We start from the raw sequence: 19,561 nt of genomic DNA, 5'->3' as shown, positions 1-19,561 counted from the left end.
GTGGAGATCCTGCATGGGTCCACTATCTCCTTGTTCGGTCGAATACTGAGACCGAACTGCTGAACTTTGCCGATCAGCTTTTGCCGATCTGAGAGTTGAGCTCGATTGGTCGGCTTTTACCGAGCTATAGGCTGTGACCGAACTCTTTGGTTGTGCCGAACTGATACTCTTTCTTGGGTTTTGGGCTGATGGGCCGTCACTGCTATTGGGCTCGCCATTATTGTTTAGTTGTTTAGTTCGTATCCCATCACCACCCCCCCCGAAAAGCGAAGTGAATCACTTCGGCATTTTGTATAAGTGTAAGGGGGAGGCTGACGTCAGGGGACGTGCTCTGCACGTGTCTGCATTAAATGTGACAGCAAATCCGGCCAGAGAATCCAGAAAAAGTGGGATTTGAAACGGTGCGACGAATTCGAAATGCCTCTGCGAATCTGATAAATATTTCCTTTCTTCATCATTGGAACACTTTTGCGATTATTTCTTCTGCATTCTCTCTCTTTTTCGTAAAATTTTCTTCCGCTTCTTCAAGAATTTCTTCAGAGACTTTCGACCATCAAAGAGTAAGAATCATGTCTTCTTCTTCTGAAACTGTTTCTGAATCAGGTAGTGGTAGGAAGGGGGGTAAGGGATCTTCTGGCCGGAAAAAGTCCGGGGAGAAGACGGTAGAATATTTTCACAGCATTTTGAGTAAGGATACTGTGATATCCTTACACAGAAAATATTTTCTTCCTGGGGGGTTAGTGGTGATTCCCGACGACACTCATAGGGCTAACTCGCCGCCGGAGGGTTATGCCACCGTTTACGAAGCCTGCTTAGAATGCGGGCTTCGTTTCCCTCTTCCCCCCGCCTTTGTAGAGCTTCTTGATTTTTTCCAACTTCCTTTAGGTCAGGTGACTCCAAATTCTTGGAGGCACTTATCGGCCTTTGCTGCCGAGCTGCGTAGACTAGAAAAGGATCTGTCTCTGAGGGCAATCCTTAATTTCTTTCAGTTTAAGAGAAAGGGATCCTGGTTTTACTTGATCCCTTTACAGCCCTTTAGAGCCTTCTGTAAAACCAAATGGCCGATGTGGAAAAATCGCTTCTTTTTTTACAATAGGACAGCGGCTCCGGACTTTTCCTGGAGAGGGCCGAAGTCCGTAATTCCTCATCCTCGGGTAGAACCGTTGGACGAGCTCGAGGGCGGGCTCAATAAGATTCCCATGATTAGGAAACAGTATTTGGAATCTGAGCTCGTCAAGGGTGACTTCGTGTTCGACTCCTCGTCTTCGGACGAAGAGACTGAGGGTGAGGATTTCTTTTTTATGCTTTACTGCTTTAGCGGCGAAAACTAACTTTGTTTTCTTGCTTTTTGGCAGTGAACATGCTAAGCAAGCTTGGTCGCAAATCCTCCGAATCAAAGGAGCCGGAGAAACAGAAAACCACCAGCTCGGCGTCTGATGCCGAGAAGAATCCGAAGAGGCAGAAGACCTCTTCGAGTCAGTCTTCGGATCCAAAAAAGCCGGGATCGACCTCGGCAAGGGGGAAGGCGAAGACTCAGAAACCCCCAAAAGCGCCAGAGAGAGACATTGTCCAGGGGGGTTATGGATCAGGAGTGGTTACGGCCACTTCGGAACATATCTCTGAGCCCTTTTTATGGCCAAAGGACTTTGTAGAGGTGAATTTTCTTCTTGATTTTCTGGCTTTGCTTCTTTCCTATATTTTTTTTGTGGCCCCTCTGTTGACTTTTTCCTTTTTCCATTTTCAGAGGAACAATATGCTCTGCAAACTCGTCACAGTTGAACTCTCTAAAGCGTCCAGCGATTATGATGAGATGCAGAGGAATTTGAATGCTGCTCGTCACCAGGCCGAACAGGCTCGGGCAGACTTTGAGAGGGCAAGGGCCGCTATGATCTCGGCTCAGGATGAAGCCCAGCGTGCCAAAGACCAGCTCATCATCCAGAGAGAGCGGTCGAAACAGAGGGAGGCGGCTGCCGTGGTTGCTCAGGGGGAGGCTCTCCGTGTTTACACGGAGAAACTCTTTTTGAGCAATCAATTTTCGGCCCTTATCGGTGATCTTCTGAAATTGATGACCGATAATGTTGAGCAGGAACCCGAAGTCGTCTTGCCGCTGTATGGCCGAGAGATTGCAGCGCGTCTCCAGAGTCTGCCGCTCCTTGAGGAGCTTGCGTCTTCATCGGTCTTGCTTTCTGCTGAACGAGTCCGTAATTGCCGTGCTGACCGTGACGAGAACATGGAGGCCATCTTTGCCTCCTTGGGGCCTGTTTCACCCGCTTCAATTTTCAAAGAAGAGGGTGAGCAGGAAAATGAGGCCGGCAAGGAGACCGAGCAGAAGGATCAGCAGACCGGCGACGGGCACGCCGAGCAAGAGGTGCAGCAGATCGGCGATGGGGGCGCCGAGCAGGAGGGAGGGAGGAGGGAGGCCGAGGCTGAGACCGAGGTCGACAAGGAGAAAGAAGCTGAAACCCACAGGGAAGCCGGAGACGAAACTGGCGGAGTATGATTTCGTCTCCCTTCTCTTAGTTTAGTTTCTTTCTTTCTATTTGTAAAATGGCCTTGAAGCCCTCCTTGTGTAAATTTTTTCTTGTGAATGAAAAAAATTCTTCTTTCTACACTCGTGTCTTCCTTATAGCTTTTCTTAATCTCTTTTACTCCTATTGTGGTTTACTGCCTGCTCGGTAAACTGAAATGCCGAACTGACATAGCTGCTTCGTATTCTTAACTCTAAGGAGCTGGAGGTACTTCACTGGAAGCGGCTATACTCTTTGGCTTTAAATGAAGCTGAGAAAAAAGCTATAGATGACCAGATGAAGTATGATGAACTCTTGGCTCGTTTAGTGGAGCTGGAGTCCAACAATAAGGACTTAGAGTGCATAAAGAAAGATCTGTAGGCCGAGCTGAATACTGTCATCGCTGAGAGGACTGCATATGAAGATTTCATCTGCGGGCGCGGGGGAATGACTATATCTGAAGTTCAGAATCAAGTTGATGAACTGTGGGAGAAGCTTCATGTACTCCGGAAGAACAATGTGCTGGAGAGCTCGGCTTGCCAACAAGTTGTGAAATCATTGCGGCGCTTGGCTTCTCTGTACGACATCATTCTTTCCCGGCGTCCCTCAATCGAGAGATTCCTTAGCCGTTTCCCGCTAACAGATGCTCACACTCCAACTCAAACCTCTAATCCACTTACTCAAAATTCTACTCCAAATCAGCAACGGACTCAGGAGCAACCGGAAACGTCAAGACAAGAACGCCCTGAAGTTCGTAGAGGAGTTGTGAATATGAGTGAGCAAGATCAGCGAATGCTTCGTGAAGAGACTCTTCGCCGCCGAGGTGCTAGAACTTCCCGGACTCAGGGAAGAGGCGGTAGGTCTATCAGAGCATCTCGTCCACCTACTTATTCTTCAACTGCTCGGAACGCCCGAACTCAGCATCATGAGGATTTTTCGGATAGGTGGCTCAACTTTAGCAATCGTAGACAGTAGAATAGTCCTTTGTAATGGTGTAACGCATTCTCGTAGGGCAGCGGAATTGTATGCCCAACAAGACTTAGTAAATGAAATTTTTTCATTTCGCTTCTATCACTGCGTATTTACAGTTCAGCGATTTTTTATTTCATTTATTGTACTCGTCCTCGGTCTTATGAAGTAAACTCTTCTTTGACCGGACTTAGTTAGTGTCCTTATTTGGCGAGTTTTATCGCTTGGATTGGACTTTCCCTAGTTAACCGGAGTGGTTTTCGGCTTATTGCAGTTCGTTTCAGACGAATTGCTTGTTTCTTAAGCTGAATTGTGGAATCTTGTATCTTCCTTAGAAGCTTGGACTCACAATTGTCTTTAATACATGCTCTAAAAAAAGGGGATCAGCCTTTAAGGAGCAATATACCTCAGTAACATTTATAAGAGACAAAACGCACATAGAGAGACAAATAAAAAGGACGAAAAAGATTTTAAACTTTTAAAAAACGACAAGTATAAAGAACAATAAAAATATGAAAGCACATAACCCTAGGACCGAACTAGACACAAGACTGACCGGACCTTGTCTCTTACAAATAGAACTTCTTGAGGTTGGAAATATGCCATGTTCGGGGTACTTGTTCTCCTGACATGTGAGTTAATTTATAAGACCCTTTTCCCAGGACTTCTGACACCCGATATGGACCTTCCCATGTGGGTTGAAGTTTGCCCAGCTTTTCTGCTCGGCTTACTTCATTGTTTCTCAATACGAGATCTCCCACTTGAAACTGCAGCTTTTTCACCCTTTGGTTATAATACCGGGTTACTTTCTCCTTGTACTTGGCTTCTTTTATGAAGGCCAATTCTCTTCTTTCTTCGGCAAGATCTAGTTCGGCTCTCAGTCCGTCGTCATTCAGTTCTGTTGAGAAATTAAGGGTTCGGGGGCTGGGTATGCCGATCTCAACCGGAATTACGGCTTCAGTGCCGTACACTAGACTGTACGGAGTTTCACCGTTGGAGGTTTTTGGTGTAGTTCGGTAAGACCATAGGACTTGAGGAAGATTTTCTACCCATTGTCCTTTGGCTTGTTCTAACCGAGTTTTTAAGCCTTTCACCAAAGTACGGTTTGTTACTTCCGTTTGTCCGTTTGCTTGTGGGTGAGAGACTGAAGTGAACCGCTGTTGAATATTCAACTCTTGGCACCAATTCTTGAATGTTTTGTCAGTAAACTGAGTCCCATTATCTGAAATGAGGATATGGGGTATGCCAAATCGGCAAACTATGTTCTTCCAGACAAAATCTAATGCCTTTGAGCTTGTTATCGTAGCTAATGGTTCAGCCTCCACCCACTTTGTGAAGTAATCCACGGCAACGATCAAGAATTTCATTTGCCGGGGAGCTTGTGGTAGTGGTCCTACTATGTCTATGCCCCATTGCATAAAAGGCCAAGGGCTTTGCATAGCACATAGATCAGTCTGCGGCGTCCTTGGGATATTTGCATGGATTTGGCATTTCGTACATTTCTTAACTAGCTGTACTGCTTCTTGTACCAAAGTTGGCCAATAATATCCCCATCTCAGAACTTTTTTAGCTAATGCTCTAGCTCCGATGTGGCTACCGCAAGATCCTTCATGAACTTCTCTAAGGATGTAATCCGTCTCTTCTGGTCCTACACATCGCAATAACGGTTGAAGGTAGGACTTTCTATATAGGACTCCTTCATGAAGTTCATACCGACGTGCTCGGCATGTGATTTTCCTTGCTTCTCTCTTATCCTCGGGCAGTTGTCCTTGATCTAGATACTTTAATATTGGCGTCATCCAGTTTGGTGAACTGGTTACTGAGTGTACTTCAGCTTCATCAATGCTTCTGTGCGGTAATTCCTCCACCTTTGAGCTCGGATATGAGGCCAACTTACTTAAAGTATCTGCTCGGCTATTTCCCGCTCTAGGAATGCGGATTATCCGAAAATAAGAGAAATTTCGGCTAATACTTTGCGCTTTGTCCAAGTATTTTTTCATCCTTTCACCACGGGCTTCACTTGTACCCAGCACGTGATTCACTATGACTTGTGAATCACAATGAATTTTGAGAGATTTGACAAGTAGACGTTGCGCTAACTGAAGTCCGGCAAGAAGGGCTTCGTATTCGGCTTCGTTATTAGTGGTTGGGAATAAGAACCGAAGTGAATAAGTTACTTCGTGTCCGTCGGGAGCGATAAGTAGAATACCAGCTCCACTTCCTGTCTTATTCGAAGCTCCATCTACGAATCCAATCCAACAGTCCGGCGGCTCTACTTCGGGTTTCTGGGGCTGTGTTAGTTCATCATTGGTAGGATTTTTCTGTTCGGCAATAATAGGGATTGCCTGATCGAACTTTGCCTCTACAAGAAAATCTGCCAAGGCTTGTCCCTTGATGGCTTTCCGAGGTAGATATTCTATTGAATGTTCTCCCAACTCTATGGCCCACTTGGCAATTCTGCCTGATGCTTCTGGCTTAGTCAAAACTTGCCGAAGTGGAAGATCGGTTAAGACGCATACTTTATGAGCATAGAAATATGGCCGCAGTCTCCTTGCTGCATTTACTAATGCCAGAGCAATTTTTTCCAGAGGTTGATACCTTGTTTCGGGACCTCTTAATGCTCGGCTTGTAAAGTAGATAGGACGTTGTTTTAGGCCTTCTTCTCGTACAAACACCACGCTAATGGTTTGATCTGATGCTGCTAAATATAAGAATATCACTTCGGCATCTGTTGGAGCAGAGAGAGTAGGAAGTTCGGTTAAATAACTTTTGAGTTCGTCAAAAGCCTTTTTCTGTTCGGCTCCCCACTCAAACATTGGTGCCTTCTTCAAAACATTGAAGAACGGCATTTGCTTTTCGGCTGCTTGGGAAAGGAATCTATTCAGTGCGGCTAGACATCCAGTTAGCCTTTGCACATCATGTATGGACTTCGGCATTGCCATGTTCTGAACAACTTGAACCTTTAGGGGATTTGCCTTGAGTCCTTCCTTTGAAACCCAACAACCCAGAAATTTTCCCGAATCTACCAAAAAGGTACATTTTTGGGGATTGAGTTTGAGGTTGGCTTTTTTGAGCACGTCGAGAGTGGATTTGAGATTGTTTTCGTACTCCGAAGTGCTTCTGCTTTTAACAACTATGTCGTCAACATATACTTCAACCTCTTTTCCGATCAGGTGCCGAAATAGCTTATCTACCATCCTTTGATATGTGGCTCCGGCATTCTTTAAACCAAATGGCATCTTTTTATAAGCAAAAATACCGAAGTCAGTAATGAAAGCCGTTTTTGAAGCATCATTCTCATCCATTAAAACTTGGTGGTATCCTTTATACAAATCAAGAAAACAGAAAATTTCGAAGCCTATCAGAGCTTCTACTTTTTTATCTATGTTGGGAAGGGGGTAGCAATCTTTAGGACAGTGCTTATTTAGATCCGTAAAATCTATGCACATCCGCCATCCTCCTTCTTTTTTCTTGATCATCACAGGATTGGCCACCCAAGAAGGATATTTTACTTCAAATAATACATCCGCTTTCAGTAATTGGCGGACTTCGTCATGGATGACTTGATTTCTTTCTGCCGCAAAGAGTCTTTGCTTCTGTTTTATAGGCCGGACTGAAGGATCAATATTTAACCGATGTGTAATTACCTCGGGAGACACTCCAGTCATGTCCAACGGAGACCACGCAAAGACATCTTTGTACTCTTTGAGGAGCTGGATGGTCTTTTCCCGGAGTAGAGGTGTTCCCGCGAAACCGATCTTGACCGTTCTGGATGGATCATCTTCGTATAACTGAACTTTCATCGAGTTCGGCTCCGGTGTGACTTCGTTCATTTCGCCTGCCTCTGACTCCGGCTGCTGTGATTGCTATGCTTGATGGTGCCGATCTGATTGTTCGGCACTTTTAAGCGCAATCTGCAAACATTCTTTTGCTCTCTTTTGATCACCTCGGATGACTGCTATCCCTCCTTTAGTGGGGATCTTGATTGTGAGGTGATAAGTAGAGCAAATGGCCCGAACTGTGTTGAGCCAGTCTCTTCCCAGTATAATGTTATACGGGGATCGAGCTTTTACCACAAAAAACTCGATCACCGTACTGGAGCTAGTAGGCGCTCTTCCTACCGTAATCGGAAGGCTGATAATACCTTCAGGGCGGGTGTCCTCCTGGGCGAAACTTTTCAGAGGAAGTGGGGCCGGACTGAGCCGAGCTGGATCCACTTCCAGTTTATCAAAACATTCTTTAAAAAGAATGCTAACCGACGCTCCTGTATCCACAAACACTCTGTGGATCAGTTTGTTTGCCACTCCAGCTTGAATGACAATAGCGTCTTGATGAGGAGAAATGGCCGGGACGGGATCTGCATCTGAAAATGTAATTACTTCCTCCTTCTTCAGCCTTTTATGTGTTGGCTCCTCTCGATTGAAGCCTCTGCGCTCTGATTTTAGAGACGATTTAGTCTTCCCGGCTGGGAGAGCGTCAATAGTCTGGATTACTCCATCATATTGCGGCTCGTCATCGTCTTCGGGATCCTGTTGCCTTTTAGGATCCTGAGGAGCGCAGTTCGCACTTCTCTGTTTCTTATTCTTTTTCGGCGGCTTGCTTTGGTATTTTTTTAACGTCCCTGCTTTCACAAGAACATCAATATCTGCTGCCAAATTTCGGCACTCCTCGGTATCGTGACCGTGGTCTTGATGGAATGAGCAATATTTATCCTGACTTCGGCGCATGGCCGATTTCGTCATCGGCTTTGGTTTTTCGAACATATCAGAATGCAGTTCGAAAATTTCCACTCTCGACTTGTTCAATGGTACGAACTGAGCGGGTGGTTTCTCAGGATTGAGACGTGGTCCCAATCTGTCTTGTACCGGTGCCCTTTGAATTCTTTCAAAAGGAGTTCGGCGAGGATGTCCCTGATCGCTATGATCGGGCTTCCTCTTGTCTCCTCTGGAAGAGCTGTCTAAAGACCGTTTTCGACGGTCTGCCTCATCAGCACGAGAAAACTGGTCCGCAATGTCCCACATCTCTTGAGCTGTTTGCGGACTGCATTCAACGAGCTTTCTGTAGAGAGCTCCTGGCAGAATTCCATTTTGGAATGCCGAAATGACAAGTAGATCATTGAGATCATCTACTTGTAGGCATTCCTTGTGGAATCTTGTCATGAAGTCGCTAATCTTTTCATCGCGACCTTGACGTATAGAAAGCAGCTGAGCCGAAGTGATTCGGGTTTCAGCTTTCTGGAAGAACCTCCTATGAAAAGCATCCATTAGATCTCTGTAAGATCTAATGCTGCCTTGAGGGAGGCTATCAAACCACCTTCTTGCGTTCCCGATGAGCAGCTCGGGAAACAGCTTACACATATGAACCTCATTGAGACCTTGGTTCGCCATATTATACTGATAGCGTCCCAGGAAATCATGAGGATCCACTAACCCGTCATAAGTCAATGACGGAGTTCGGTAATTCTGTGGCAACGGAGTTCTGGTGATATCATCCGAAAATGGAGTCTTCAGCGCTCCATACATAGCGAATCCGACATCTCTACGGTATGGTGGAGATGGAGTTCTCCTGTGATTTCGGTAACAAGGAGGAGAAGGAACATATCGGTGGTGAGGATTCTTTCTCCTGGAAGATACGACACTACTGCGGTAGTGACTTTCATGTCTGGAGGGGGAGGGAGAATCCGCCGTTTTCTTCTCCGGCTTCTGGCTCTTTTGCAGGAATGTTAAGAACTCATCCTGCTTCTCAGCCAAGAACAACTTGACAGCCTCATTCAAATCAAGCTGCTGGGGAGGCTCGGTGCGATGACTTTTTGAGTGGTTTGTTCTTTCACCATGAGAACTGGAGGCAGATTTCTCCCGAGGCTGTTTTCCAGACCTACGGGCTGGACTAGCTTCCTCACGTTCATCACGGACGGAAGTATGGGTATTATGTGATCTGGTACGCATTTTTTGGTGGAAGAGGATCAAAAACTCGCTTTTATCACAGTTTTGGTTTTCTGTGTTCCCACAGACGGCGCCAGTGATGATTTAGCGAATTTTTGATGGGAATAAATGCAAGTAATAAATGAAGATCACAACACTGAAAATTACGTGGTTCGATTTACTGAGGTAAATCTACGTCCACGGGAAGAATAGAGGGCAAATTTGTATTGCTTGATCTAGCTTACAGATTACAATACTGATTTTGCTATATGAGATTCAGGATCTAGAGAACTTAACCCTGGTCTATCTGATCTAAGTTCTATTTATACATTCGAACTAAGATCGTGGTTTGCAGCCCTGGTAGGGGGGTTGATAACTGCTTAATACCACTAAATAGATCGTGGGTGTAATGGAGGTCGTGGAGATCCTGCATGGGTCCACTATCTCCTTGTTCGGTCGAATACTGAGACCGAACTGCTGAACTTTGCCGATCAGCTTTTGCCGATCTGAGAGTTGAGCTCGATTGGTCGGCTTTTACCGAGCTATAGGCTGTGACCGAACTCTTTGGTTGTGCCGAACTGATACTCTTTCTTGGGTTTTGGGCTGATGGGCCGTCACTGCTATTGGGCTCGCCATTATTGTTTAGTTGTTTAGTTCGTATCCCATCACACATTATAAATCAATATATGTATCCATCAAACTTTAAAAAGTTTTTGCAACAACGTGGTATATGAGGGACAGCCCTCCAACTGAGGGAACCCACTTAATAAATGTGATTTTAAAATCTGTTTTCTTTTTTGTTAGATATTATTGTCATCACTACAAAGGTGTGACAAATAATAAACCTTGTAATAATGAGATATAATTTTGAATTTTGACCCTTTGATGTGGTCCTCGTTATCTGAATAAATTAGTAAAATAAAATGACTCCTCCTATAATATTTGAAAACGTAATGCGGAGTATAAAATCACGAAATTCAATGATTTTCAATCGTCCATCTATGTACAAATGACTGCTTTTGGTGATACTTAGAGCATCCATAGCCGTGCTCTTACCAGCGAGCACGGTTATAGGCACGGCGCCACTATTCCTGCCTGCTCTCTGGCAAGAGCACAACATCCACAGCTGTGCTCTTCCGCAAGGACGATCACAATTCAATTTAAAATTCAATTAAACAAAAACATTTCCATAATATTAAAATTCATTAAAAAACCACAATAAATATTACAAATTACAAATAAAATAAAAAAGACATAATTAAAATCCTAAAAATTAAAAATTACATAATTAAACTCCTAAAAATTTAAAATTACATAATTAAAAGCTAAAAAATACCCCTGTGAACAATTTATCCATCTCCGCCGGAGTGTACGGTGTGAGGACACCGCGAGTATGAGGAGTAGGAGTTTGGGAGGGGGCGGTCGGCCTAGGCTCCGGTGTCCACCCGTATCGCCCTTCGGGGGCACCTTGGTCGTCGATTGGGTATGGTCGGTAGCCACCCGGAACGCCCGAACTTTGGGTTTGAGGAGGGGCCGAGTATTCCATTTCCGGACTAGGAAACGGTGGTGAACCGAACCATTCGGGGTTCTAACCGGAGCCTGGGGGTTATCGCCGTGGCCGGACATTGTTATGGTGTAGGAGTGGAAGAAAGATTGAGAATGGATATGGGAGAATGAAGATGAGAATGGATATGAGAGAATGAAGATGAGAATTGTGTAGTTTGGTGTGAATTTTTGGGTGTAAAAGTGGAGGTATTTATAGATGAAAATGTGTATTTTTGGGGGGAAAAAATTAAAAAAAAATAAAAAAGTGGTAAAAAGCGGTAATAAACGGATATATTTTTTTTAGGAAGTGAAATTTTTTTTATCGTTTTTTTTAATTAAAAACCTATTTTTAATAAAAAAAAATAAATATTTCAAAGGCAACGGCATAACCGTTGCCCAATCGCGTGCCGCCACGTCGCCTGCTCGCTGGCACGGACGTGCTCTTCGCAGCGAGCAGCGCCGTGCCAGCGGCACGGACGGACAAACGCCGTCCGTCCACCGCTGCGCATGCTCTTAAAACCATTGTTTTATTAACATCATTCTAATTATTTATATCAAACTTAAATCCACATTTTAGCCTATGTCACACTAAAAATAGTTTTACTCCAACTATTTACCCCCAAATTAAAAAATTCAAAATTTACACCATTTTTTAATATATGGCTTACTAAATTTTTGGAGTAGCACAATATTTGGTGTTGTTCCATAGAAAAATCCAAAAATGAGTTTAGATTTGGTATATGGTTAGAGAAGTTTTCTACACCAAAACTCATTTTTTGTGTATGGTTGAAGATGGTCTAAAGAGCAAATTGAACAGAAAAATTATGAATTTTACTTAAATTTTGAACCATCCCACTAAAAAAATTAGTCCTAAAAAACCATGAACGGTAACATTATTCTCAATTTTCGCATAACAAATTTGATATGTATAATATGTTGTTGATTTGGCGCACATGTATTTCATATTGATGACATGGTTGATTTACATGCTAAATGCATTGAGAAATATGATAAAACTCAAGGGTGTTGTTGTCCTCGTTGAATTTGTCAGATGTCAAATTGGATACAATTTGAAATCCCGTGGAAAATGTTAAAATTCATGATTTTTACCATTGATTTTCAAAGTTGCGGAATAGATGATAACGAGAACTTGAGCGACATTAGAGGTTGGTCCGCATGAACGAGCACACAAAGAGGTAGAGCTGGTTTGATCTCTTGTGTTTCTTTGTTTCTCGGTCTGCTTCGTTGATGGTTGGTTGCAATATGTCTTGACTTCATTTTATTATTATTTTGACTTTCCTATGAAAGAAATGGATATGTGTTGTGGAGTGATGTTTTACTATTAAATAAATGAGTTATACCCAAAAGATTTACGGAGTACTATTATTTCAAGATATTATAGTTGAAGTCCTCACCTTGGTGTTATATTTATTGATTAATTTCTTAACTTTTTTTTGCTTAATTACTATCTTTATCAGTCTTTATTGACCATGTATACCTATGATGGGATATGAAATAATTAATTGTTGATCTATGGAAGATATATAGTACTATAAAATAACTGCAAAGTCATATTAGCATTGCACCTCCCTCAACAATTAGCATGATATTAATTTGGTAGATGATAGTATAAATTATAAAATCAAAAGCAAATGGGATACTAGTCAAATCTATTATTATAAGGCATGAACTTAAAAATGCTTATATGTTGTTTTTAATTAATGGCGGATTCAGGTGGGGTCAAGGGTCGATCAATTCTATTGTTGGCTCATGGAGTCAGAAAATCTCATTAAATTCGCCTTTTAGATATGCTACTAATTAAACGGCACAACAACTTCGCCCAAATCCACTTTCATTCTTCATTAGCCATTCAGTGATAGTGACGACAGTTGCACCACATATTTCTTTCGATGTCAGTAATGACTCTGGCCCTTCACTGTGTCTGACACTAGAAAATAGAAATTGCTTTTTAGACCAGCCATTAATTTTAAGCAATTTGGCTATGCATGATTAATGTAATCAACTATTAAAGAGTTACTATAAAGTAAGTTTCAGCATATACAAATTAATTTTTGTTTTGATATTAATATTATACTCTCTCAGTTCCGCTTTAGGAGTCCCGGTTGATCAATTTCGGGCGTCTCGCTTTAGGAGTCCCGGTTGGAATAAACTAATAAAAAATGCCTACAAAGTAAGTAAAAAAGTGTTAAAAGTGGGTCTCAACATCCACTACAACATTTATTTATTACACACTCAATTAAAAGTGAATCATAACATCCACTACAATATTTATTGATTACACACTCAAGCACTTTCTTAAAATATATGTCCGACTCAATTGGGACTCTTAAAGCGGGACGGAGGGAGTATAATTAAGAGGCAAATCAAATGACTAAAATACAACATAGCACACATAAGCCTAGTATTATTAGTCACTTTTATATGATGAGTAGTCAAAGTTACTAAACTCATTCCACAACGGCCGACTAAGAAAAATCAATCCATGTACATATACGTATATTATAGTGCTGATTTATTTATTGTTATTTACCTAGACTTTTGATCATGTTATTATTTTGCAAAAACCTAATGCATAGAACGATATCAATAAAGAAAAAACAAATAGATTGAGAAAAAGAAAAAAAAAACACATTTTAAACTTGGATGCTTTTATTGGACATATGCATAAAAAATATACTAATAAATTTTAGTTAGATCATCCTAAAGGACAAATTTAGGGACGGAGTGGTCGGCCTAGGCAATAAAATGTCCAATTTTCCCTTAAATCAGCCGAAAATGCTATGGTCGTCACCTATCAACCCAATTTTTATGAGGACAACATCAAATGAGACTATTTATTTTTAAAATTTACATTTTAAAATTCTAATTGCACCTCTAATTTAAATAAAAATCTTATCACTAATCAATCAATGTAAACAACAAATCATTTTCATTCATTGGATTCTATCCTTAAAATATTATGTGTCAAACATAAAGGTTATGAGATTTAGTTGGGCAAGTGGAGAATAGATAAATGATTGTATTATCAAAAAATTGGATTGCATTGGATCATGTAAAACATTTCCTCTCCAAATATTTTAAATCAATTTGGACCAACATAGTGGACCACACAATTACATATTTTTAAAATATTGCAAGTCATACTATAAAATTACTAAATTCTACATACTCCGACATGAAAAGTTTTATATTCAAATAGACATTAACTGCAATTTATATGTATTTAATTATTTGAATAATTCAAGCTTATTATTATTAATACAGCGTGACGTGGCAGTTTGACTCATTCATTTCCAGACTATACATTTCCAACCTGTCTTCTTCACTGTTTGCCTCTTCTCTGCATCTCTCTCTCTCTCTCTCTCCCCCTCTCTCACACACACACACAATCAACACAGTTTCTTCGTTCAACGGATCTTTCCTCATATGCTATCCCTTTTCCATAACCATAATAGTAGTAAACAATAAACAATAATTATTGCATAGCAATACCACCACCTAGTTATTCATACAAGCTTATCAATTTCACCTCTCCCTCTCTCTACACAGTCTACACCAACCCAACAACCTCCTACTTCATGTAAGTCTTCATTTTACACCTCCTCTCTTTACCAATTTCACTTCTGATTTCTGATTTCTTACTTGATTCCAGTATTAATTGTGATGCCTATGCTCACTTGTTCAACTGGTTTTGGTTGAGGTATTTTTTTTACTTTTTATTCATGTTGATGGGCTCTGGGGTGAGAACAATTTAGATGAAGATTTTGGGGATTTTTAATATTACTAGTGATGTTGGAGACCATATTTAGGGCTGATTAGCTTATGAATCGACTATAACTTTAACCAATTTTGGGCCTTATTAGCTTGTTAAACCACTACTAACTTTGTTACAAATTTGGGGATGGTTAGCTTATGAAAAGACTCTAACTTTAACCAATTTTGGGGCTGATTAGCTTATGAAAAAACTAAAACTTTTTTGTTCAATTTTGAAAAACTTGGTCAATTTGATGCTTGATGTGGAAATTTATTGTTGGAAGGTTCAAATCTTGCATGAGATTGATGGTATTGTGGTTATTTTGTTGCAGAGTGGCAGCATAGATTTTGAGATGATAAAGGATGAGGAAAAGGATGGGGCTCCAGGTGGAAATTGGAGAACATACTCGCGTTCAGTATCATGGACTGAACGCCCACCGAGAACCTCTACTTCCTCTACTTCCAAGCCACAATGGAACAGCAAAGCGCGCTCTTGTTTGCCGCCACTCCAGCCTCTTTCTATCATCCGTCCGAGCGTAGAGGAATGGCCTAGAGCTGGTTCTGATGATCTTGGCGTGTGGCCTAATAATCCTCCTACGCCTGGTGGGAAGCCTCGTGGATCAGAGACTCCTCGTGAGAGCTCAAATTCTGATCAACCTCCTACAGAATTTGAGTTTAGAAAGGACAAGCTTGCTTTCTTCAATAAGGAATGTTCGAGGATTCTTGATCACATCTATTTAGGGAGTGATGCAATTGCCAAGAACCGTGAGATCCTACGCCAGAATGAGATTACCCATGTGCTCAACTGTGTGGGGTTTGTCTGCCCGGAGTATTTCAAGAATGAGCTTGTCTACAAGACTCTTTGGCTGCAGGACTGCCCGTCTGAGGATATCACGAGTATTCTCTATGATGTGTTTGATTATTTTGAGGACGTTCAAGAACAACGTGGGCGTGTCCTTGTTCACTGTTTTCAGGGGGTATCGCGGTCCGCTTCATTGGTGATTGCTTATCTCATGTGGAAGGAGGGGCAGAGCTTTGATGATGCATTCCAGCACGTCAAGGCAGCCAGAGGAGTGACTAATCCAAATGTGGGATTTGCCTGTCAACTTTTGCAGTGCCAGAAGCGTGTGCACGCACTGCCTGCAAGCCCAACTTCTCTTCTTAGGATGTACCGAATGGCACCACACTCGCCATATGATCCCCTACACCTTGTGCCTAAACTGTTGTCTGAACCAGGTGCAGATAAGCTCGACTCTCGAGGAGCATTCATTATTCAAATTCCTTCAGCTTTGTATGTCTGGACTGGGAAGCACTGCCCTGCAATGATGTCAGATAATGCCAGGGCAGCTACCTCGCAAGTTATACGCTATGAGAGAGCCCAGGGTCCAGTTATAACTATCAGAGAAGGGGAAGAGACATTTGAGTTTTGGGATGCCCTCACTTACAGAACGAGTTCGACAGATGGATGTGAAGCCAAGTCCGAGGAGGTAAAGAGCTCATCTTCAGGGTCTCACTCAATGATGGAGTTAAATCCTCCTGGTCTTGATCAAAGGAAACTTGCTGAGTACGATTTAGATTTTGAAATCTTTAATGGAGCGTTGGCTGGTGGTGTGGTACCACCGTGTCCATTATCAGGAGCAGAAACAGAGACATGTCTTCCTGCCCGAGAGACTGGTTGGAACAGATTCAGAAGAAAATTCGCTAGTGGTGTCGTCAAAGAGCTTATGACCTCATCTAAGTTGATTTCTTGTAAATTTGCCTTACCGAAATGTGATGGGATGCTGACAATGGACACGTGTAAAGAAGCAGATGACTTTGTCTCACCTGTCAATCCTTCAACGTCTACCAGTGAGTGTGATTCACCAGATTCACTTTCTTCATATGTAGCAATGAGGCCACCATGCAGTAAGAATAATCTGGCAGAAGTGGCATCTCCTGCCCCTCTTTCTGATTGTTCACTGTCACGATCACCATCATTCAGCTTGGTGGAATCTTTTTCGTCTTTTCTTGTCAATAAATCTACGTCCAGTTCCTCGTCACCATCTCTCTCACCTTCAACATCTTATTATGCAAGTTCATTTACCTTTTCTCCTTCATCATCTAATTGGTCTGACCTATCACATGTTTCTGCTCAGCCATCACCGAGTGGACTTGAATGCAGTGACTTTGATCCTAGCAAGAGCCCCCCTTCAGAGGAAACTGTTGGTCCTGCTGATGGTGAAAGTACGTATTTAGTTGATAATGCAACTTCACCTCCAGAAAAAGAGGCAAATTCTGCCAACCTTGCCTCGAGAGTGGATGGTTCAAGGTCTTCCTGTAAAGAAACTTGGCCCTCCCATTTGGGGCATCGAGGAAGCAATATTCCTCCAAAGATGAGCTTACCTTCCCATTATGAAGCTTCACGAAATTTGAATAGACATTTGGAAGATGACATTATGAGAAATGCTGATGCAGATTCTGATCGCAGCTTCAAAAGTGGTGTGTCTTTTCAAATGGACGGGAAAGATCTGCTTTCAGATTCAAACAGCTATATGGCTGAGGATGAAGTCTCGAGTAGATTACTAGGCAGAGAGAAGTATGACGAGGTTCATCTTGCATCAGATGATATAGGTAATAAAGAAACTGGCACTGATAACCTACTATTCTACGAGTGGCCCTCCATGCTTAAAATGGACACGCATCACGGCAGACTTGATTCTGGATCCATATATGTCATACTTATGCCGGCAGTACATTTTGGCAACAACAACGTTGATATTTTATATGTATGGATAGGGCGTAATGCGTCATCAAGAGGAAGCTATAGTCAGTTGATCAGGAATGATGGCAAATGTGAAGATAGTAATGCCATTGTGGAACTGGTAGATCGTAATCTTCTCATTCAGAAGGGTTTTAGCACAAATGCTCAAATTAAGGTACTCAATTAATATATCATATGTTTATGTTATAGAAAAAATTGGTTGTATTGTACCTATATTGTACTTACCCAAAGTGTCAAAAATCTGTGACTGAATGCTATTTTCATCCTCAATACACTTTCAACTAAAGATTAATGGTAGTATTACTATAAAACCTTGTATTTGTATGAATCTTGTACAAAAATAAGTTGATACACTGGTCTTAGACTCTTGTTTTTTTCCAATCTAGGGTGTTAATATTCTTTCCTCAAAGAACCAGTTGGAAAATGTTCGAACGCATTAGATTTTATTGATGCATGGAATGCGTGTTTCTGTCTCTGAGTTGCTTAAAATTTTACTAGCTGTCTGATGGGTAGTTGAGAGAGCTGTCGTGCAAGCAAAGTTGTGGGGTGTGTTTACCTTTGGGTGCTTAGTTTGGATGTACAAAGCAAGTATAGGTTAATCTACTACATACCTCAAAGGATGGAAGGATATGATATGTCACATGATATATCCAACTTAGGTGGAGTTTGATTGAGAATATCCTATGTAATTCTTCAAATACTAAATCCTATGATAAATGCTAGAGATATGTGCCTCTCTATGGTTTTTGTTGTATTGCCTCTAACTCCGGCAAGTCAAGCAGATGGTGGTGAGCATGAAAATGACATTTTCATTCACAAAGCTATACTTCAAATGTTGCAAAAGAAAATTCTTGTAACTTCTATTAATTACATCCCACTATCTTGCCAATTACATATGGACTTCATAATGCTCTAACGCTTTCGCCCTCACTCTCTAGAGAACATTCGTTTGACTGTTATATCATCTTCTAGAATTAAGCAGTGAGAATTTTTTAGCACTACTTGATGTCTTTTGTAGTTATGCTTAAGATGTCGAGCTCTTTCCTTTTTTTAATTCATTTGATGTTGTTACAGATAGTCAAGGAAGGCGAGGAACCAGTGGAGCTCCTTGAGCATATGAGTCGTCTCTCGCTAAACAAGGATGCAGATGACGGGAAAGAGTAGTTCAGGAGATACGGATAGTAGTATCTGTTTATTTTTGGACTTACTTGCTGCAGCTCCAAGGAGTTGCGCGTTGGCATCCCAAAGCAGGCCAAGGTGTTGTCGACTCTGCTGGTGAGATGAAAGGCGAAAATCTTGTTTGAAACTTAGAAGAGAATGTACAGGAAATAATCTTCTGAATTTTAAGGTTAGGAAATACAAGTAAAGTGTTCAAAATTGCTCTGCATTATCACCACCAAAGGTGTTACATTTCCCAGTTACATCAATGCAGCAGTTTGGTTGTATCTTTTCCACTCATCTTGAATTACTGCTTTTACACAGTCCACAATCTTGCCTAAAATCTTCTTCTGTTTCATGTACTCTACTCAATGCCAAGATGTCATCTGATACTCCCTCCGTTCTATGTTACTTTTAGGTGATTCTTTTGGGCTCACGATTTAAGAAAATTGTGTTTAGTAGATTAAAATAAGGTTAATATAAGTTGGGAAAAAAATAGGAAAAAGGAATTTAGTAGATTAAAAAGGGATAATATAAGTTAGAAAAAAAAATAAAATAGGAAAAAAGAAGAGAAAATGCTATAGGAAATAAAATAAAATAAGTGAAATTAGATATTTTGTTTTTTTAGTACATATAAGTTACTTGAGAAGGACTATCCAAAATAGAATACGACGACAACCATATGCATATGGAACCACCAAACACGAAACATAAGAAAAGGAAGTCATTCTTTATTGGACCATTGAAAAAAACACTTTATATTTTAATATCAATTTAATAAAGTGGGTTATATTTTATTCTCATTCTTATTAATTTTGTAATCCAATTTCTTTTACTTTCTATTTTTCAAAACTCTTACTATATTTTTGCAGTTGTACCTAAGAAAAAAAATAAAATCATCTAAAACTTCATTTATTGTTTTTCAA

The 19,561-nt window shown here is 41.3% G+C and overlaps 1 protein-coding gene across 3 annotated transcripts; it reads left to right on the top strand.

The window, feature by feature from the left end:
- The first annotated feature begins 14,283 nt into the window (after positions 1 to 14,283).
- LOC121801831 (protein-tyrosine-phosphatase MKP1-like) lies at positions 14,284 to 18,933 on the top strand. Of its 3 annotated transcripts, none has more exons than XM_042201259.1 (4): positions 14,284 to 14,543; positions 15,049 to 17,326; positions 17,492 to 17,631; positions 18,552 to 18,933. In XM_042201259.1, the coding sequence occupies exons 2-4, from the start codon at positions 15,070 to 15,072 to the stop codon at positions 18,639 to 18,641; spliced, it is 2,487 nt and encodes an 828-aa protein (XP_042057193.1). In that variant the 5' UTR covers positions 14,284 to 14,543; positions 15,049 to 15,069; the 3' UTR covers positions 18,642 to 18,933. The 3 variants fall into 3 exon arrangements, with proteins under 3 accessions (XP_042057193.1, XP_042057192.1, XP_042057191.1); XM_042201258.1 differs by adding an exon at positions 14,616 to 14,663 and having other exon boundaries at positions 14,285 to 14,543; positions 15,049 to 17,631; XM_042201257.1 differs by having other exon boundaries at positions 14,285 to 14,543; positions 15,049 to 17,631.
- The last annotated feature ends 628 nt before the right edge of the window (positions 18,934 to 19,561 follow it).

This window comes from Salvia splendens, chromosome 5 (genome assembly GCF_004379255.2).
Source record: "Salvia splendens isolate huo1 chromosome 5, SspV2, whole genome shotgun sequence".
Taxonomy (NCBI): Eukaryota; Viridiplantae; Streptophyta; class Magnoliopsida; order Lamiales; family Lamiaceae; genus Salvia; species Salvia splendens.
Note: the sequence above shows the minus strand (reverse complement) of the source record. Positions and strands in the feature narration are given on the sequence as shown.